Source organism: Lissotriton vulgaris, chromosome 5, assembly GCF_964263255.1.
Source record: "Lissotriton vulgaris chromosome 5, aLisVul1.2, whole genome shotgun sequence".
In the NCBI taxonomy this organism is placed as follows: domain Eukaryota; kingdom Metazoa; phylum Chordata; class Amphibia; order Caudata; family Salamandridae; genus Lissotriton; species Lissotriton vulgaris.
In genome coordinates, this window is record NC_141693.1 from 186204129 (window position 1) to 186221328 (window position 17200).

Here is a 17200-nt window from a genome sequence, read left to right on the forward strand (position 1 = left end):
CTGAGCTGGGATGGGGCAGTGAGATAAATAACGGTGATGGATCAAGCCCTGATCTTTGGACTGGGTAAGAGTGGTCTGCTTAATTCAGACACCCTGTTCATCACCACCCCCTTTTCTGAATCGTCTCCCACAGAGATGGCATCAGCGCTGCTCCTGTTCCCATACTGCTGCACACCAGAACCTCGCCGCTGCTTATCGCCACGTTGGTGAATCTTAGCTCCACGTCATGTTCATTTTGGACTGATGTCCAACACCTCAGCAGCAGCACCATCGCTGCTGGTCACCAGCTGCGCAAGTACCCAGGCCTCGCTCCATAGTAATACCGCACTACTACTGCCTGCGTTCATACCTCCGCTGCCTGCCACTGCAGCTACCGGCCCTTAGCTCACTTGTGTTGACAAACAGAGCAGCAGCATCGAAGCACTCCCTGAGTTCTATTTTTTTTTTTTACAATCTACTGACGCAGAAGAAGTCACTTCTTGTCCATGTAATCTGGTAACATCTACCGGGACAAAGATGTGATGCGAGCACATTTCTACCATTTGCTTTCAATTATCGCGCACACACATGCCCGCGATATTTTAAAGCATGTTAGAAATGCGCGTAACAGACACCAATAGGCCAGGGGTGGACCTATGCGCCTCTGGCCTATGGTATGCTCCCTTTTAAATAAACACACACAAAAACGCCAATAGCAGACCTGAAAAGAAAAATACACGCACAAGCGTGTAGAATGTAAAGGTCTATTTGGGATTCTGTATCTTTTTCGCGCTCTGCCTCTCCAACCCCCGGTGGGCTGGATAAGACAAACGCAGGCTGACATCTCCCGCTTTGTTTGGCAAGGCCGCAAGCCGCGGATGAAGAGGGTCCTCTCCACGCTTGCCCCGGAGGCGGGGGGTCTTGGTATCCCGGACCTCCGTAAATACTTTCAAGCGGCGCAACTGCGATACTTTGGTGGAGTGGAGTAGGTGGGAGTCCGACAAACACTGGCTCTTTCAAGACCAGGCGGTGGCGGGCCGCACCCTGCAGGAGATTCCGTTCCTGCGCCGCGCGCATCGCCCCGCTAACCTCTACGCCTCTTTTATTACGCGGGTCCCCCTGAGGGTGTGGGATGCAGTCTGCGAGGTTCAAGACCTGACCACCTTCCCTTCGCCGTTCACACCCATAGTGGGTAACCCGGACTTCTCCCCAGGGATGGAGCCGGGAGCTTTCTCCCATTGGGTGAGCGCGGGCTGCAGGGCGCTTTTCCAGATCTACGGGCCGGAAGGCGTGATTCCTTTTCAGCAACTTCGGCAGGAATTCGGCCTGACGGAGCTGGACAGAATGCGCTATATGCAGGTCCGGCACTGGGCTCTCCAACCCCAGGTGCGTGACACCGCTGCTCGCCAAATCACACCGTATGAGAGGTGGTTGGTGACTCGGACCTCGGATGCCAAGCTGATTACCGATTTGTATAAATTCCTACAGCCCCCGGCATTCCACTACTATAACCCGGGGAGGGAGCGCTGGCACAGGGAATTGGGTAGGACACTCAGCCACAAGGATTGGGACAAAATTGCATATCGAGCGCGGCACTCTGCATATCACACGGGACTTACGGAGACCTTTACTAAGGTGTCCACTTATTGGTACTACACCCCGGAGAGGCTGTATGGAATGCATAGACACACTGACAAGGGGTGTTGGCGGGGATGCGGACAGGAGGGTACACTCTCACACATTCTTTGGGCTTGCCCGGTGCTGACCGCTTATTGGAAGGAGGTTCTGGACGAGGTGGATAAGCACTTTGAGATTGAGCTGCCGCGCTTCCCGGCGTATGTCTTGTTGGGCCTTCCCAATGATCTAATGTACCCGTTGAAGTCCCGTAGGGGTAGACAGATTGCGATTGCGCTGGGCTCTGCGGGCCAGAACATTCTTATCCACTGGCACACCACCACTGTCCCCTCCGTTACGGGTTGGTTGCATAGGCTCTGGCAGGTGTTGGGAATGGAGAAGATGTCGCTTACGGTGGCTGGGGATGTAGATCAATTTGAGGAGCTATGGCAACCCTTCCTAGCGCTATTGTCCACGGAATTCCGGGAGCTCACCTGCCCGAGATACCTTAGACTTCTTAGGCTGACGCCACCGACGACCCCGGTGGATTAGACGGCGTGGGGGACAGGATCTGGGGGATGGGGTGTGGGCTGATTGGGGCGGGGGAGTTGGGGGTGTTGTTTTCTTTCTTTTTCTTCTATTGGGGGGTTGGGGGATCGGAGGGTCTGGGTTGTGCTTTGATGAGTCGCTGATGGCTATCCGTGCTCGGCTTTGGGTCGGGTGTTGATGTGCACGCGAAGGTTACACAGATTGCTTATTTGCCTTACATTTGCTGTATTTTTCTTCTTGGCCGATGGACTACTTTTCGCCAACGCTCCTGAGTTGCACTTCTTCCTTCATTGTGCTGTATGTAACCTTAACCTCCTATTCCCCTCCCCCATGTTTTTGTCTTAATAAAAATGCTTTAAACCTGAAGGTCTATTTGGAAAACGCAGAGAAAAGGACCCTCGCTGCGTGAACACTGCTGCGCAGTGTAATGCTAGGCGGAGACCTAAAAAGGTTATGTTCACTATTGCTGATCACTACAGGGTATGCTGCCACCACCATGCTAGTGCTGCCTAGCACCTGGTGAAGATGGTAGCCTTCCACCACTATGACAGTAGGACTTTGGGCGCCCCTCCTGGTCCAACAACACCACAATCCACGAGACAGGCCTATGTAATGGTATGTATGCCTATGACTAAAACGAAAAGTAACAAAAACTTTAGGGATCCAGACAACAGTACAGTTGAGCACTATGGGCAGGAGTATACATCTCTTTCCATGCAGAGGGCTTTCCCGTCCCAACACATCACATTGCCCGGAGAAGAAAAAATAATATTCAAATAAACTCACAGCACCCACTAGATTTGTAGGAAAAGGTGAATGCCAAACCATGAAAGCTGTGGGCCGGATAGACAATTGCCACACCTAAATCAAGATAGCAAAGGAAGGGGACAAAAGGGCCATCCACTTCCAGATGTTCATGCTGATCAGATCTAATTTGTCTAGATAGTTTTCTCTCCTCCACGCTCCCCTTACAATCACTGGGGCACGGTTACTCTTCAGGTTGAGAAAATGGCTTTCAGCTACTGAAATTATGATTACTGACAGAAACTCAATATTCCTAAGACTGAAACAAAGCATGGCTTCCTTCCCTTCATCGAAAAGCAACACAGGTGGAATGAATGAAATAAAGAGTGGGCAAACTCAAGTGATAAAAGCACTTTATTCATAGGTTTTAAAGCAGTGGGAGAGGGACGATGCAAACATTCATTTTTCTGTACTGAGGGAAAGCCGTTAGGCATATTGAGAATAAAACCAATATCAAACTGTAACTTGCCTGAAACTTAGCAAACTATAATAATCTTGGGCGCCTTGTCCTAAATTCCCTGTGCATTTTATAAGGATGTGTTCCAGTCAGCAAAGAACAGGATTTTTAATTTTTATTTTTTATTTTATGGTAAATCTTCTCTGCAAGGTAAACTGCTATTCTTGCCAAAGAGATTAGAAATGTCCTGGCCAACCAGGCAGCTCCAGGAAGCGAGACTTCACATTAAGTTAAAGCACTGAACAGATTTAACTTCAGCCACGTGATTCGTAATAAGTATACTTTCCGTACCATACCATAAATACAACCCTCTTAGAAATGTGTTTGGAGATCGACTTAACAGCACACAAAAACGCCTACATTTTTTAAAATTAAAACTGCTGATCAAGATTGTCCTCCCATAGTGAATGTAGCAGTTTACATACATTTATACCCAAAAACATTTTCTAAACATACAAAGGTCGGCGTAACATAGTAAAATAATCACAAAGTCAAGACGCCCTTTACCTTTGGGATAACTATGCTTCTGTCACACCCAAGTAAAGAAAGTCTTGATGTTCAGATGAAAAGCTTAATTGAAAATAAGGTTACAAAACATTTTTTTAAATAAAATAAAAAATAGTTGAACATTGAGCTCAAAAGGTAACTGGAGAGGACAGTAGAAAACTGCAGATGAAAACATTAACTATTCAGATTAAAGTCAGGAGGATTGGGTTGACAATGGCTGCAGATCACTTGTTGGTCTCTATACTCTTCAGGTGTGGGCATAAGTGCTGCAGCCACCAGATAAGGCAAACAATGCACAAGGAGTAGGTATTAAGTGAATTAGTAACACCGTCTTGAAAGAATACACGCCACCAATGAAAAAAATATTTTAAATGTAACATGCACTCAAGAGCAATGTTAAACATTTTCAATTGAATCCAGCAACTATTGCTCCTTTAAAAAAATTGCTATTGCTTATAAGAGGGTCCGTTTGACGTGGTTTAGTTTATTGTATACGGATCACAAAATTCTTGACACAATTAATCCAGATATTTCAGCCCATTCCTCAAAACATAACCCCAACAAGAATGCACACATCTGAATATTATAAAGCCTTTAAAAAAATGTTGCAGCCAATTAAAATAAAACACTGCTACAATGGGAAATCAAATTACAATAAAATTATGCAAAATGTGTTATGACAAAATATTATTTGTAAGAAAAAGAATTTTTCCTGATGTTAAACCATTCATAACCGCCAACAACCAAATAGACAAGAAACACAAAGGTGGCTGGGCCCAAGGGGAAGGAGGGTAGGCAGGGCCTCACAATATGAAAATAGAAATTTTTGCCTATGCCTCCAAACTACTTCAAGTACACACTAGTTCATGTACAAGTAAACCACAACTTGTTAGTTTACAAAAAACAATTTATGTTTTCAATTTGGTACTCAGTTTACAGAAGAAGAATTCACAACAAACAGAACTAAGACCACTATCAACCTCAAGTCTTAGCCATATAAAAATTCAAAACAATTAATACAAATATGCAATAAACCAAACATGTGGTGAACAATTAGAAAAACAGTGACTTATTGACATATACAAACATCACATTAAATACACATTAAATACATGGACCACAAAACTTTATACATTTGTGAAACAGGGGCTCTTACAAACATTTAGGAACCCGGTGAGAGAATGGAAAACAGCGTTTTCAACAGTTAAACTCCCAAGACCTGAACAGGAGCTGATCAATTAAATTTCAGGAACATAGCCCATTTCTGCAACAAATAACAATGGCCAACTAGCCAAACAAGGAAAAGGGAGTGCCGACGCGTTTCGAATCCTGATTAACAACTTGCAGAATTCTCATCAGGGCAGTCTGGATCTAGTCCATGGGCACTATTTAAAATAAGAAACAAAACAAAGTGTTTACTATCTAGCGGGTCCTCAAGCCACTATTCATAGTCCACTGATATGGCTGTGAAATATGTCTGCTTTGTTATTCTTTAAATCGGTTTGAGGGGTTGTTTTTATTTTTTATTTTTAGTTATGTGCACAATTACATAAGAAATTGAAAGCCTTCAGTGATTGGAGGTGTAAGTTATACAGCCAAGCACCAGTTTGTCATCGTCAAGGTTAACAGCAACTGCCAGACCTAAGAAGTTAGATATTCAAAATTAGACGTACTAGCAGCATGTCTGCTAATGCAAACCATATCAATGCAACCACAGACAATGGAGCGCTAAAGTAACTAAAGGCACCTGTACAAAGTGGAAACGGACGACTCTAATGAGTAGTCTTATTTTTCATAATATATAAACATACACACACGGCACAGGGGATGAAATTATTTTATTGTGGAACATTGATGGGATACACTACCGACAACAATTTACGGGTAACTAATCTTGTTATCCTAGTAGCAATTGTTCTAGCATTTGGCATTATCGGTAAGCACACTAAAACTTTTTTGAGTGCTTCATAGAGGTCCTTCTATGGCGACACGTAAAAACTATTAAATATTCCCCCAACATTTATAGCAAAACGTGCAGATGGTAATAAGCGCTGGAAATCTGTCATTACTCGCTCTGGCTGTACTTCTCAACCAGCAGCCTGTTCATAGAATATATTTCAAGTCAACTAACAAAAAGGGCCTTCTAGCACTTCTGATATTTTCAGACCTGCATGAACAGATCCCTTTTATTAGATAAAAATTCAGATTTTCTCTGACAATCCTACCAAGAATTCACGTTCACTGGTGGTCCTTAGCTCAATGATGAGTGCTACTCGTACAAGAGACCAAAATTCAGGTTCCCCGCATTTGAAACGACCTTGACCATGTCTTTACCTACCACAGGGAAGTGGAATTAATTTATAACACCTCATCGCCCACCATAATCATAATAGCCAACAATTTAGTGGCTACGACTATTCTAGAACCTGCTCATGGAAGAACAAATATCCCAACACACAATGGGGGACAGTATTCATGGAAGGCTAGCACTTTATTAATGACTGGAATCCAGCCTGTAACTAACTGTAGGGCACCACATCATTCTAGTGACTACTACTTCAGTTCCACGCTCCGCGTACTGCAACGTGGAGACCAAATAAATATTTCACTGTTTAATGTAATCATAAGGACAGGACGCCTTCTATGGATGTGAAAACTGTGCACCTACCACGCATAATGATTGAAGGAGCATTAGACTTATCTGCTTTCGGTCCCGGGCTGCCAGCAGACAGATATGAAATCCTTGGTGATCTCAGTGTAAACCCAAGTAAGAAGTCCTGTAGAAGTAAAGAAAAATAAAAGTTATTCATTAAGGAAATTGCTATAATTCTATATTTAATTACAAGACCGATGTTTCCAGAAATCACAATTTTGGTTTCAACATTCATTTCCTGATGGGTTTATTTAGGTATTCAAATTTAGAACTCATACCTACTGTAAGAAGATTTGGGGTCAATACCTAGATTGCATGGATTGGTACTAATTAGACCAGCTGGGTTGTCGCACTATGAAAACCCACTTAAACACTGACTGAATTGTTTAGTAGATGTCAGCTTTGGTGGCGTTAGAAAAAATAAATGGGTGGGTGGAGTGATAAAGATTTGTGGATGAGGGGCACAAGATCCAAAGAGAGACATAATAATACACTGTGTATTACTAGCACTTTATGGTAAGACCAAAACCTTGATTAATGCAAGAAGAGCTTTCCCTCCTCTGCTGTAACTATGGGAGTTGGTCACAGAAGCGACAAAAAAGATTATGCCCCTTCAGACTCTGACACCTGATGTGGTAAAGAATGCAGAAAGATTTTCCTCCAAGGCCTTGGGCTCCTTACGATTGGCAGGTGCTAAGTTTTTAATTGTAGTATCGAACGATCCAGCCTTCAAGCAACCCATCTTGAAGAGCGCAACAACACTTAAACAATCCCTCCAGATTACCAAGCATATCCAGATTTGTACAGACTTTGTGGTCCACACACAATAGAAAGGGAAACAGCTGCAGGTACTTCACAAGGACTTTGCAGAAGTGGGCGCCACACCTCGTTGTTGAACCCAACAAGATTAAAAATGATAAAATCGACAGGTCAGATTTCTTTTCACACCAACAGGTGCTGCAAACATTTTGCCTTCACCAGAGGCAATCGAGTCAAACGTGTACTTATTGTTGACAGGGACAGCGAATGACCTTGCTGCTGTTAAAGCAGTTCAGTTTCTCCATTTTGACATAGTTCACCCTGACATGGACTTGGGAAGGCCTCTCATTTAGGTATGCAAACAAGTGGCCATTAATATATTTTCTTTCCCCTCTCAACTCAGTATCTGATTATCTGATTACCTGCCCCTGGAGCTCTTCAATCCTGTAGGCCTCTACAACCTCTTCTCCCCCAACCCCCATTTTGATCTCCTCTAGCTCAATTTTCTGTCCCCTCTGTCGTTTATGGTGTGTTGGTGTGTTGAGATGATGATAATAAAACACTTTTGGAGATGGTGTAATTACTGCACTGTGGCTGAATCTTTTAGGAGAGTGACAATGTTACAATGCCACGTAGACATCTTATAATCTGCAAACTGCAAGCAGAATACATAGCCGTTATTTAAAGTTAATACAAAAAAAAACACACTTTGAACCCGCTTTCAACTAAAAAGAAAGAAACTTTTTAGGCGATGTGAACAATGTGTAGAGACTTTGTAAAGTCACTCAATGTGAAGGCAACCAATACATACAGTAGGTTGACACATTCCCCTGTGCTGAATAGTGTGCTGGGTGGATGAAAAATGCGAGTGAAAATTTAACAGACTAATAGAAGAAAACCACTGACCAAAGTCCCTCTATAGATGTATATTATGTATGATTTTTGGGGGGGAAACTAGTCTGTTTCAAATGACACATCAGCAACAAACAAAACAAAAAAGACCACCATAGATTTTAACCAGGAAATAATAGTCAGAGTAAAACCATCCATGTGACTGTAGAAGGTAACTGGTTTGTAGGTCACAGTCATTAAACAAGAAGACTATCAAGCCAGCTTCATATTATCCTACTATCATCTCCCTTGCATACAAATCTAAACCTTTATTTTAGATTCTACAGATACTTTCTGCGTGTCATGTCTATATGTAGAGGAACCCTCTCCTGCCCTTATATTTGCTCCCAGACAATTTCACTCTTAGTGGGGAATGGCATTTCAGGGCGAGAAAGAAGACACACTACCGCAAGCAACGTTGTGGCACAGGAAACAGAGGCTTTTATTTAATTGGCATGTGTGTCTGCTTAGTATGGATGTATCTCTTAATTCTTAGTACAGATGTCTTCTGAGTAAAAACAATAGGTGCCCTTGGGCTATATTATTTTTGTCACCTCACACATACATAAGCTGATGTTCATCACGAAGGAGCTTGAAACCTATGCACTATATATCTGCCCTACTTCCTTGCCTCAATCAGTTATAAAGGGTAAAAGGTTATAAACCAAATCTCCACTATACAATTACTTTGGTCTTTGCCTCTCTCCACTCGTCACACTTCAAGCCACAATCACATATTTATGTCTCTAAAAAAACAAACCATTCTTTCTCCAGCTGGCAACAGTTATTTCTAATTTGCAGCGACTCAATTTGCAGTTCAACTTGTAGTCGCTAGGTATCAATAGGTGTTCTATTTCGGGGTAAATTTCGATGAATGGAAAATTATTGTATAAGTCCTTGCATGAACCTACCAAGTGACTTTAAATACTCTGTTCATTTACTTAGACAACTCACAACATATAAGGGACAAATGTGGGACAAACAACAAACACGTGCAAATCCCGGATGCCTTGTTCTCACTCTACCCATCCAGCCTTCTTTTGATTCCACAAGGGCACTTAAGTGGCAGGGTTTTGGAAAAGTGAACTTGCACCACTACTTGATAAAAGCTTCCCATTTCACAAGGTGAAAAAATACGATCCCCACAATGTCAGTAATGATTAGTTTATCAAGATCAGATAACTAATCATTGTGAAATCCTTCCACTTAAAAAATTACAAATACCATAAAACTAGAGTCTCAGAGCTCCAGGAAAGATTCACTCCATAAAGTATGAAATAATCATTACCTGTGCTGTAACTTCAATTTCTGTCAGTGCCTCCTTTAGCTGCCTTCTATGCAACTATTTATCTTGAGCTAGACACCTTCAAAAAGTGCTGACTTAATTATCACTAAGAAGCTCACCCTATTATTCCTTACCTGAAACCCCCCAGCCAGCAATGGAGCTCCTCATCTTGCCCCCCCCCCCCCAATGTCTGCCCTAATCGTCCATATTTATTTTATGCTATGCCATAACTAGAAAAGTAAAAAAAAGGAAGTAGTGTGGCCATCATTTGCAGAAACTCTACTCAATACAAGGGTTTGAATTGTGAACTACTCTCTACTTTCAAATGCATCTCCCTAAGAAATGTAAACTGCTCATTTGAAACATACCACATTTCGCATCATGAACTACCACAAGGAAATAAGGCCCCATCTACTGAACAAATACTGGAACTCACTGTTGATTGTTGAGCTTTTCCTCTATTAACATTATCTTGGGGGATTTCAATCTACACTGGTAAGCTACTAATAAGACAGCTTCGTTAGTCACTGCCCGCCTCATCACAAAACATTGACCATTTACAAATGTGCTTCTGTCCTGCTTGTTTGAGGAGAGATAACAGTTTGGTGAACAGTCATAACAGAGGCGTCCATGCCGTGCTGGAACTTCTGGGAAATACAGACAGGGAGGCGCATGTCGTAGCCCCATGGCATGCAGGACATGGGCACCACCAGCCTTTTCATGGAGGTACTCCTGCCATCAAGTGGCTGGTGGTGCAGGAACTCGTAATAAGCTCAGTGGAACTGCACCCGTCCCACTGAGTAGGTTTCATAGTGGCGCACCTCAGCCACTGCCAGGAAACAATATTCCCTGGCACAGCCGGTGGTCCCCCGCCGCAACGACTAAGTCGCAATGCGGCAGCAGATGGGCCACCGTGAGTCTGGCAGTCGCAAGACCGCCAGACTCAAAAACAGGCCCTTAGTTCTTCTAACACCAAGGAGAGCATTTTGAAAACAAAGCTGATCTGAATGAACTGGCCTGCTCATCTCTTTTTCCCTTAATAAAACACTGGTCAATCAATAGGATCCAAACCATGGGTCCAAATTACAAGGATATCAATGTGCCCATTCCTGCAACATGTACCACGTGAAACCCTCATATCTCTGAACCAGAGATAAACTCATTCACCAGCCAATAGGATTAGTTGATAATAAAGATTGTTGATCTTGCACCACTAAAATTGACGGTAAAAAAAATCAAATAGGTAAAAAGTAGTAATAAAACTTTCATTCGGCCATAAGGCCATTAAAGGGCATAATAAAATACATGATCCACAATCTTTAAAACAGATAATAAAAAGAAAAACAAACCATAACTAGTGAATGAAGAGCGATACAAAGACGTAAAACAACAAGAAGATATTATTGTCGCATTCGGGCACATCATCAAGTTCACTAGATCTCAACGGCTTAACACGAAGAATATTGGGCACAGCCAAAGCATATGAAAGTAACATGTAAAAGACAAGAAGATTAACAATGTTCTGCAAATAAGCCCTGAACCCCTTCCGTGCGGGGCATATTCCCCCGCTGTGCTGGGGGCAGGGGGGGGGCGCGCACAGCGCCCATGATGAGCTCAGCTTGTCATGAGCCACGTGGTCGTGTGCTCATGACGAGCTGAGCTCGTCATGACCACACCCGTTTCATTAGAACGCTCGCACAGCAGGGGAATTTGCCCAGCGTGCGAGCGTTGTAACGGTCATGACAAGCTCAGCTCGTCATGAGCACACGAGCACCGAGCTGAGCTCGTCATGAGCATGCAAGGTGCTAAGGCACTCCGTAAACAAAAAAAGGGTGTCTGAGCAATTATGGTCTTTTAAGCAGATGACAAAATAAATAACCAAATATGAAACAAATTATATAACAAAGCATATTGAGAGTTCAAACAAAAGTTAATCTTGCTAAAAACATTTGATAACCGTTCGGGAACCAGTGGTCACCAAGAGAAACCTTGGAATCTTACAATACACACATTGTAGCTAAACATGGGAATAAAGTGCAACAACAGTAATCAAGAGCCCAAGAAAAAAACATAGGTGCATAGAATACAGCAGCAACTAGTTGATAATCAAACTAAAGTGAAAATAGTATAGCAACATAAGTTAAGGAATTGTACGGAATGATAAATCGTAATAAGCTGCTAATTGCAAGTAACAAATCAAAGGTCCTTAACCCCTTCGCTGCTCACTCATCATGAGGCACGGTTGAGCTGTGCTCATGACGAGCTGAGCTCGTCATGAATAATGGGAAAACATAATAGTCAGCACAGGAGGAAAATATCACTAGCAGCCAAGGTGTTAAGGAAAGATCTTGTTCACGTGATAAGCAATTGTATAATGCAATCTTAGTAATATTACATAAACAAATGTCAATAATCCAGTGAACACAAAGTTCATGGAGTGCAGCAGCAATAAGTTCAAGGAGGGCTACGGCATATTATCTATGCTGAAAACAAGATTTTTACTAACATAAAACACTACGCTTCTTTAAGAGGTTGAGATAAAAATCATGTGGGCAGTCAAGTAACTATTTAAGCCCAAGGAAAGGGACAAGGGCTGTATCCACCATAACAAGGGCAAAAGAGCAAGAAGTGGTCAATATCCTCAAATCTGTGCTCACCTTTAAAGCAATCAACAGAAGTAGAGTAGCCTGAAGACCAATTGATAGTAAGAGAATTTAGGATTAATATATTGAATCGGAATTTAATAAAAAAGACTTTTTGCAGGGAGAGGGGTAATCTTATCAAGAAACGTTTCAAATATAGGGAACGGTTTGTGTAATAACTTTGTATCACAGAGGTTAGTGGAGTGGTGCCCTTGGCTCACTATGAAGTCCCAGTACGTTTTTGTTATAAGGGCTTTTGTATCAGGTCTTATTGTCTCAGGAAGTGTATAAATTGTCTGAAGACGGATGCTTTTAGGTGCGAGAACCACTTAATTTTTTTGCCTAAATCAAGGTTTTGACTTCCTTGATTAGGAAACTGGGTCCTCGCACAGCCTGCGTATCTTGTCTTGGAATATTAATGGCTACAAAAGAATATGGCCTCAAGAGATTTTCAGAAATCTCCTCGGAAAGACCGATATCTTGTGCCTACAGGAGACATGGCTGTGCGACGAATCCCTTGTTACGGAAGGTTTTACCAGTCACATAAAACCTGCAAGAAAGAATAAAAAGGGTAGGGCGTCAGGTGGTCAGATGACGCTGGTCTCCACAAGGATAGTGAGAGACATCTTCCATCTCGACTTAACATGTATCTGGGCACTAGGGAGCAGAGTGTTGATCCTAAATAACAACATAAAGGGTGAAGGTTTTTGTATTATCAACGTGTACATACAGAAAGGCGAAAAACATGAGTATAAAGCAGAGTTGGATCGCTTAAAAAAGGATTTAGAGAATTTACAAGAACTCTACCCAGGAGATGCGATTTTAATTTTGGGGGATTTTAATCATAGATTGAATCCCCTAAAAACAGATGCCTGGAATAGTGATATACTAAAAGTGTATAATATAGAGCCTGCAATGTTCATCAACACCGAGCTCTCAAATCAGGATGTGGAGCTTGGACGGCTGTTGGGGGCTATGGGTCTGGTTTGTGTGAACGGTAGGAAAGAAGGAGATCGTCCCGCTAAGCGGACATTTAAAATAGGACAGCAATTGTGCCTGATTGATTATGTTTTTATTCAGGCCTGGTGCTTCCACTCAATTCTACATTTTGAAATTCTTCAAGTAGAGGGCAGCGATCATTTCCCATTATTGTTAGAAATGTTGGTAAATAAGGCTCCGCCAAGACAGAAGGTGTTGAACGTCGAGGTCGAATATCCGAAGCGACTTACAACTCGGATAAGTGAAGAACATCTAAACAAACTGAAGGACTTTCAGTTAGTAGCTGACTTAGAAAACCTAGTAATGGGGGAAGAGCTATCCTGGTATGAGGAAATGATAAGACAACTTGTAGAATGCCTTAGAATAAACATTAAACGGGGGAAGCATAGTTTGACAACGAAACTCCCATTACATGCTACTAATAACCCATGGTTTGATGCAGATTGCCGCAAAGCAAAGGCTGCTATTAGAAAGAGTGAAAGAAGCCTTAGGCGCAGTTACAATGAATTAGAACATCAAACCCTTAAGAAACAAAGGATAAAATATAAGGCATCAATTAGAGACAAAAAAAGATCTTTTAAAGAAAATTGCTGGAAGAGTCTATTAGTGGCAATTGAAGAAAAAAATGTCAAAGGCTTCTGGAAATTGATACAGGAATGTACAGGGAAAATATCAGGGTCCATGCAATGTTCTGTTCCAGAGGACAAGTGGGTAATTTACCTTGAGGAGATCTATGGCAATTGGCCAAGGAGGGAGGCAATACAACCATCTAGTTGGCCAGGAGTGAGGGAAGAAGTAATGGAGCAGTTCTCCCTAGGTCACATCAAAATCGTGATAGCGACCTTAAATTTAACACGAGCTGCTGGCCCAGACAATTTACCCGCCATTATTATAAAAACAAATATAGATTGGTGGGCCAATTTGTTTGCAAAGACGTTCTTAAGTATACTAAAAACAGGAACATTACCAGATAGCTGGAAAGGGGCTATCATTAGACCCATACACAAAAAAGGTGATGTAAACTCCCCCAAAAACTACCGCCTGATAAATCTCTTGGACATTGGGGAAAAAGTGTTCTCTAAAATTATTTTGGGGTTGCTAAAAGATTGGGCTGAAGAAAATGGTATAGTACCTCCTGAACAGGGGGGTTTTAAAGAAGGTCATTCAACTGTGGATCATTGCTTTGCCCTCTGGGCGGTAGCGCGGAAGTCCATAGAGCAAAGGGGTAACCTGTTTTGCTGCTTTGTGGACTTCCGCGCAGCATTTGATCTTGTAAGCAGGGAGCAACTATGGTCTACCTTGAAAGGCTATAAATTATATGCAGACCTGTTAGCCCTTATCCAGGCCTTGCATACAGACAACTGGGCCCAGGTAGTCCTGGATGTGGAGGGTGGATTATCTGGTAGGATCCAGATTGGAAATGGCCTTAGGCAGGGGTGCGTATTAGCCCCGTTGCTCTTTTCTTTGTTTATAGCGGACCTACCCCAGATCCTAAAAGAGGTTAGAGGGGCGAGTCCAAAGTTAGGGGGTAACCATATATCCTGTCTGCTTTATGCAGACGATCTGGTGATCATGGACCAGACGGAGATAGGTTTGCAGAGGAAACTAGATATGTTCCATAAATACTGCCTAAATAAAAAATTGGTAGTGAATATGGAAAAGACTAAAATCCTATGTTTCGGCAAAAGTAAGACCCGGTTCCCTTGGTATTTGGGTACGGAACTTCTTGAGAGAGTATCGGAATATAGATATTTGGGTGTATGGTTCACGAGTAACCTGAATTGGACCACCCATCTGGAGGCTTTAAAAATTAGGGCAGCAGCTTCTATAAAGGGCTTAAAAGGTTTAATAGCTTTTACGGAGATTTGTCAGACGGGCCGGTTATTAAGGCCTATCTGGCAATGGTCCCCGCGCAATTCCTATATGGATCAGAGGTTCTCCTCCTCAGTGGGAAAAAAGGTTGGGATAAAGAGGAGGAGGGTATGATCCTGAAAAGCTTATTCTCGTTACCTAAATCAGCTATGGTACAGGCAGCAAGATTGGAGATGGGAGTCACTTCCTGGGCAATTAAAACCAGGATGGCACTAATACGGTTTTGGCAGCGTCTGGAGATAGGGGAGGCGCCCAGAAAAATATCACAGTGGTGTAGAGAGGAAATTACCTCCAGTGAGTTATCATGGGCTAAAGAAGTCAGACTCTCATTAAAGGAAGCTTATGGGAAGTTAGGAATAGAACTAGATGCCCAGTTAGGACACACCAATATAGGCAAAAAAGAACTACGGTCGTTGGGAGCGGATGTGTCCCGTACTTGTGATCACGAGTACCTTCGGCAAAAAATATCAGTGTCCCATATGATCCGAGTATGGAATTCAGAAGATCATCCTTACCCGTACTTGGATAGGTTGCCGAATCAGAAATTAAGAAGAGAGGTTTTAAAACCGAGAATGGGTGTAAACCCCTGTTATGTAAATACCAGGGTTAAAAACCTCATGATTAATAGTAATGGTAATTGCACATGTACATTAGGCTCCACCTGTGACATTACTCATGTTTTATTAGACTGCAGGAGGACCCTTGATATACGTAAGGAGATTTTAGGCCCGTTATTCAAAAATTACAGGATTACGAATAGGAAGCAGGCTGCAGAGCTCCTGGTGGGGATGGGAAACCTGGATATAGCCTGCGCCTTGGGGAAATACATGATTCGAGTTAGGGAGCTCCTCCAGAATACAGAGTTATAGGCATATGTTATCGAGACTGTACTCTAATGTATGTATTATGTTTGGAAGGTCTAGTCAGATATGTTTTCTCATGTGTTTTTAACATCTCAGGAGGATACTGTTAGAAATAATGTTGCCAGGGTTATCCTCCGGGAAATGACTGAATTGCAATTTTATAAATTTTAACTCGTGTTTTTATAAAGTTTATAAATGTATAGTGTATACTTTTATGGTTGTAATAACTCAAATAAAGTTTTAATGACTGACTGACTGACTGACTTCCAGAAAATCCTTTTTGCACTTGTCTAGTTCTTGATAAGACCATAGCCTAGAGGCCCTAGCCCAACATAAGAGAGGTTTAGGAGCAGCAAGATGTTCAACTCTCTTAAGGCCAGTATCACGAATTATAGGTACAGACGGTACACTTGATGGGAAATGAAATAGTAATTTAATGAACTTAAGTTCCTTGGTCTTCAATGGGGTGCCATTAGAAATTCCCCATTGCTCTGCTCCACAGAGCACTGCTACTTGTATTTCATCCCTATAAACCTTCAATGCTGGTGAAACAGCCTGGAGTTGAGAAGATCTATGCATTTTTAAAGTGCCCCCTGAAGTATGAGGAGTAATCAGGCTGCTTTTAAGGATCTGGAAAGACCAAGAAAGGGACTGTAATACAGTATTGCCTAGGGTGAATTTCTTCTTACAATGTTTATATGAGGTCTAAATGCACAAGTTTAGTCTTCTGTGTATTGATTTCAAGGCCACTTGGCATGGTAGAATTCCTCAAATTTAGTTAGAGGGTTTGAAAGCCAGACGGGGTCCTAGGCAGAAGAATGGTATAATCTGAGAAGAGGAACACAGGCATCTGGTTTCACCTCAACTTTGGGGCGTCAGTACTCCTGGAGTCAAGATAATCAACAACCCATTTGATGTAGAGGAAAAATAATGGAGGTGCCAGTAAGCACCTTTGACGGACACCCCTGCATAGGGGTATAGACTTAGACAGTTCACACCATCTAACTTGTGCATAGTTTTATACATGGAGTCTAATAAGAGTATCTAATATGTGGTGAGGAACCCTCAGATCGCCAAGGGCTTTCCAGAGGGTGTGTCAGGGGACCAGGTTGAAGGCGGGCCCCAAGATCAACAAAGGCCACATAAAGGTGGTCTTTCAGAAGAATAACATATTTCCAGCTGATGAGGGTAAACCGCAGGACTTTGTGCTAATCGTAGGATAAAACCCAGCCTAGAAGGGAGAGAGAATTTTGGCATGGTTCACCCAGACCTGGAGTTTAGGAGGAAGCTGGAAACAGAAGATTTCCTGGGTGAAATTATCAAGAA

The 17200-nt window shown here is 42.4% G+C and overlaps 1 protein-coding gene across 2 annotated transcripts in view; it reads right to left on the reverse strand.

Annotated features, from left to right (window-relative positions):
* EHMT1 (euchromatic histone lysine methyltransferase 1) overlaps nucleotides 1-17200 on the reverse strand; it is an 834115-nt gene that overhangs the window by 788998 nt on the left and 27917 nt on the right. The window contains exon 2 of one of the 2 annotated variants that reach the window (XM_086921124.1): nucleotides 6579-6687. The exons of the other annotated variant lie outside the window; for it this stretch is intronic. Within the exon in view, the coding sequence (XP_086777250.1) occupies nucleotides 6579-6585 (7 nt within the window). The 5' untranslated portion in view covers nucleotides 6586-6687. The remainder of the gene's footprint in view (nucleotides 1-6578; nucleotides 6688-17200) is intronic. 2 annotated transcript variants of the gene reach the window in all.